The 4,568-nt window shown below is 34.2% G+C and overlaps 1 protein-coding gene across 1 annotated transcript; it reads left to right on the top strand.

Moving 5' to 3' along the window:
* The first annotated feature begins 254 nt into the window (after positions 1-254).
* LOC127870459 (muscarinic acetylcholine receptor M4-like) lies at positions 255-4,181 on the top strand. Its single transcript, XM_052413048.1, has 2 exons — positions 255-513; positions 1,995-4,181. The coding sequence occupies exon 2, from the start codon at positions 2,434-2,436 to the stop codon at positions 3,829-3,831; it is 1,398 nt and encodes a 465-aa protein (XP_052269008.1). The 5' UTR covers positions 255-513; positions 1,995-2,433; the 3' UTR covers positions 3,832-4,181.
* Positions 4,182-4,568: the final 387 nt, after the last annotated feature.

The following is a 4,568-nucleotide window of genomic DNA, read 5'->3' as shown; positions in this document are numbered from 1 at the left end:
ATAAGCAACTGAGTCATAACCGTATCATTATTAATACTGTTTAATGGTAAAATATCGATTTGAAAATAAAACACGACCAACAATATATACGGTTGCATATTTATTAGCTATAAATATGATGTTTACCTAAATCAAACATAGACAAAACTTTCAACCGACTGGTATCGACATCTTCTCTATTAACAGCGGTACGCTACTATAAAGGCAATATGCCGTTCCGCGTATCTAATATTGAAAACACACAGACCGGCAGTATAAAGGGAGGTGGTGTTATCGGGAGAGGAACACATAGCGATGAGTTGCGATCAAACGTAAATAAACTTATGTGATTCTGTAAGTTAAGGGTTTTATATAAATAAATAAACGGACATTTTGACATTTTAAATATCGTATTCACTTGGGAAGATTTCGGACATTATACAATGTGTTGCGCGTTACGTGTTGCATACATCGTTTCATTTGTGCGAAGTTTTTAAATCGTGGCTGCGGACATTTCTGGAAGGCAAATACAAGGTTTGTATCAGCTAACGCGATATTTGAGGGATGAGACTTGACAAAAGTATTCTTATTATTTTACGTATTGTGTTCGTATTTTTATTTCTCTTGTAGTGAACGTGTTAATGAGTTCATGAGTATTTGGAATGCCCTATAGAATAATTTTTTGAATGACGTATTGTGTTGCTTTTAAACACAGTGTGTGTTTTTATTTAAAAGTTAATGAGGTTATTCAGCGCTTCCGACTTCATTATGCCTGAACTTGTTATGTGGTTCTGTACTCCTGTACCGATAAGAATTAACTGAAAGATTTCATATTTTGGCTTATCTTGTACTGTTTGAAAAACCAGGATTACTCTGAGATATCCCAACCTGTCGGTTGAGGTGACACAAACAAAACCCATTTTCGGCCGGGAGCGATACAAGGGTCGTCTAAATAAGGCGATTTAACCAGACAGTCATTTTAGTATATTGAATTATAATGAATTGTATATACAAGGACACAAATATTATCGCATACATTTGAGAGATTTTGGTCTGTCTCCAATTTTGAAGTGACACCTCTTAACTAAGAAAGACACTCCAAGAACATTAGACATAACAATGTAGAAATAAAACATGGTATTACAGCACTTGCTAATTAAATACAATAATACGAAGACGCATGCTACATTACTAGCTTATACCCGAAGCGGTTCATAATTCAGTGTCAGACCATAATAGTTAACCAAATAAAATCGGTACGTACCACAGTGAGAAAATAGTTTAGCAAGTAAACAACGCTATTTGTATTTAACTCGATTATTCGATCATATATCACTATTTTCTTTTTATACATATACATTTAATGTGTTGTATGTGCCGCTTTTATTACTGATCTTAAATAAATTACACTCGTGTAGTCCGATACACGTTTCTTTTAAACTAATATTTTGTTAAATTCATAACAATATGTAATTAAATAATATTATGATTCGTGAATTTTTAATTGAACTTCCATTTTATTTGCGTAATATTCGACATAGACTTAAGCAAATAACGTACTTGTATTCGCCATATCACGCATACTTGCCACCGATAAAATAACATCAGAAACCAAATCGTAAACACAAGTTGAAATAACAATGTACGTATTTAATTATGCATACATTCATGTCTCAGCAATGCATGCATTTTCATGGTAATCACAATACTAAGTGTCGCGTTCTGAGAAAACTGGGTATAATGCATGTGCGTCAAGTGTCGTCCCAGATTAGCCTGTGCAGTCTGCACCGGCTAATCAGGGACGACACTTTCCGCTTTTATGGTATTTTTAGTTTCAAGGAAGTCCCTCCTTACCGAAAATCAAGTTAAAGCGGAAAGTGTCGTTCCTGATGAGCCTGTGCAGACTGCACAGGCTAATCTGGGACGACACTTTACACACATGCATTATGCCCAGTTTTCTCAAAACGCGACTCATTTATAGTATTTATTTAATAGTATACTCCTACTTGTTTCAGGGACGCGCTGTTTTCGACGACAACAAGAAAAGATCCAATCAGGAAATCAATCTAGGATCGGATTAAAACAGCTTCAGTGAAGACTTAGATTGGCTATTGGGTGATAGAACATGTATACACTGCATAAGTTAGATGGGAAATACCCATATCAATATGACAACATATGTCACCATTAAAGAGAACAAAACATCGTTTTGATACAATACCTTATCTTGATCTATTTTTAGATAAAGCATTTAAATATAAAAGATAATAGGTATTTCCATAATGTGAATACTGACAGCAAATGGTCGGGAGAAAATGTACTTTTAGTATGCCTTATTCATGTATAAACTTCCCGTTTCTGTAAACGAATTAAGCTCCCGATATTTATTTTGATACTTATTTATAAATCTAAATGACTGATTGGAAGGCAAATGTATAATAAATAACCAATACTATGGAGGAACATATTAATGAATCACTCGGTTATTCCATGATAAATTTCACGTACGGGAACATGTCTAATTTTACAGTTCAAACGAATAAATTGGATGATTTAAACATGGCTCAGTTTCGCATTAAACTTCCGGCTTTTTTATATACTATCGCACTCATGGTCGTCGGGACCCCGGGGAATATTTTAGTGCTGTATGTTTACTTCTTTAAATGGCGGAGAAGTACGTCAAGAATGTTCATTCTTTTTTTAACGTCGTTGGATTTAATCAATTGTGTAACAACGTTACCTATGGAAATATATATAATGCGTTTTTCGATTGTCATCGATATACCGTGGCTTTGTAAAATATCACGATTTTCTACTTACACAATGAACAGTTCATCTGCCGCAATTTTGGTCGCCATAGCCGTTGACAGATTCCGAAGAATATGTCGTCCCCACGGGCCACAATTTAATGCGACAAATTCAAAATATATTTGTATTGGTTGTATTCTAGTAGCTTTGGGATTATATTCTTGGCCGTCACTGCTGTTTTACGGCACGCGGACAATACAAATAAACGGCATCTCCGGAAAGTCGTGTCTTCTTGAAAATCAGTATGATAACTCACTATATCCAAAATTATATTTCGCATTCCATATTATAAGTACAATGATAGTGTTTTCTGTACTTTCGATCCTATATTATTTTGTTGGACTTCAAGTTTGTAGACATAGAAAAATGAGATTGCGACGAAAAGCTGAGAATGAACGTGTGAGAAGTTTGATTCAACAAGAGCAAGGTTCTATAGCCAAAGAAGAAACATTGTTGCAAGACTCAGATTCTGCGGAACTAGCAAAAAATCAAAACCATGAAGCAAATTCAACAGATCCATCCCAAACTAACTGCATTGAACTGTTAACTTTACCAGTGGATCCAAAAGCAGAAATATCAACATCGACTATTGAAAGTTCAGTCAATACAAGTGTTAATGCAACATTGTTGGCTACGGAACCAATGCGAACATCCGATGCATCTGATAAGAGACGTAAGCGGAGCAACCAAAAGACGTTTAGCAAACGCAATGGTTGCCTAAGAGACTCATTAAACATGTCCAATGGCTCGTATTGCATGAATATGAAGATACGAATAGGGCGCTCAACTCTAATGTTGTTTCTGATAACACTAGCATATATTGTCAGCTTTCTGCCATTCTTTGTAATCGCTGTGCTGCGACAGACTGAAAGTAGTTTTATTGTAGAGTTAAATGAATTCGGAATCGCTATGTATCAACTTTGTCTTAGATCGTACTTGCTGTCTTGCGCAATTAATCCGATTATTTATTCGTTCTGTAATGCTCAATTCAGAGCATTTTGTTTTGACACGTTTAGACGTAAGCAAGTAACAAGCATTCGCTAAATGTTGCGATGTTTATTTTTTCTGGCGTCATGTTGCGTCAGTGATGGTAGTATTTTTAATTTCGAATACACAATTTAAACATAGTATTTTCAAATATCTAAACACCTTTCATTGTGTGTATTACTTGCATAACTTGTATTATTATGTAGTTTGTTTGCTTTAAAATCGATTGAGCTGACAATGGCCGTAAACATTATTTAGATGTGGAATAAAATGAATACCTGAACAATGATAATCAGAGTGGTATTTTGTATATAGTGTTGTAAAATATACTCTGTTGATGTGCGTTTATGCTGTATATATTTAGCCTTTACATTGTACATGTAATATATTGAGCTGTATGTAACATTCTGTAGCGAAATAAATGTTTGACTATTCGATTGTGTACTCATAAAGTTGTAAGCATTATTCGTCTTTATTAGTAGACACATTTACTAAAAATATGTGTGCAAATCATCTGTTTATAACAAATACGCGTCAAAATTTAAAGAAAATTAAAGAAAATTAAGGTGCCACCTTATTATTGATGTGCGAAAAATACTCTGTTACCGACAATTATTATTTTTTTAATCTGTTAAAGGCCTATTCAATAAATGAATCATCCGTCTTTGAGAATATCTTTGAGATTCTTGAATTACTCAGTTTACTTATTTTAATGACGTTGCATATATACATCAGAGAAAGATTATGAAACGTAGCACTAGAGGAAAACAACACTGGAAATTAAAAGAAACATG

This window comes from Dreissena polymorpha, chromosome 2 (genome assembly GCF_020536995.1).
Source record: "Dreissena polymorpha isolate Duluth1 chromosome 2, UMN_Dpol_1.0, whole genome shotgun sequence".
In the NCBI taxonomy this organism is placed as follows: Eukaryota; Metazoa; Mollusca; class Bivalvia; order Myida; family Dreissenidae; genus Dreissena; species Dreissena polymorpha.
This window is presented reverse-complemented; position numbering and strand designations above follow the sequence as displayed.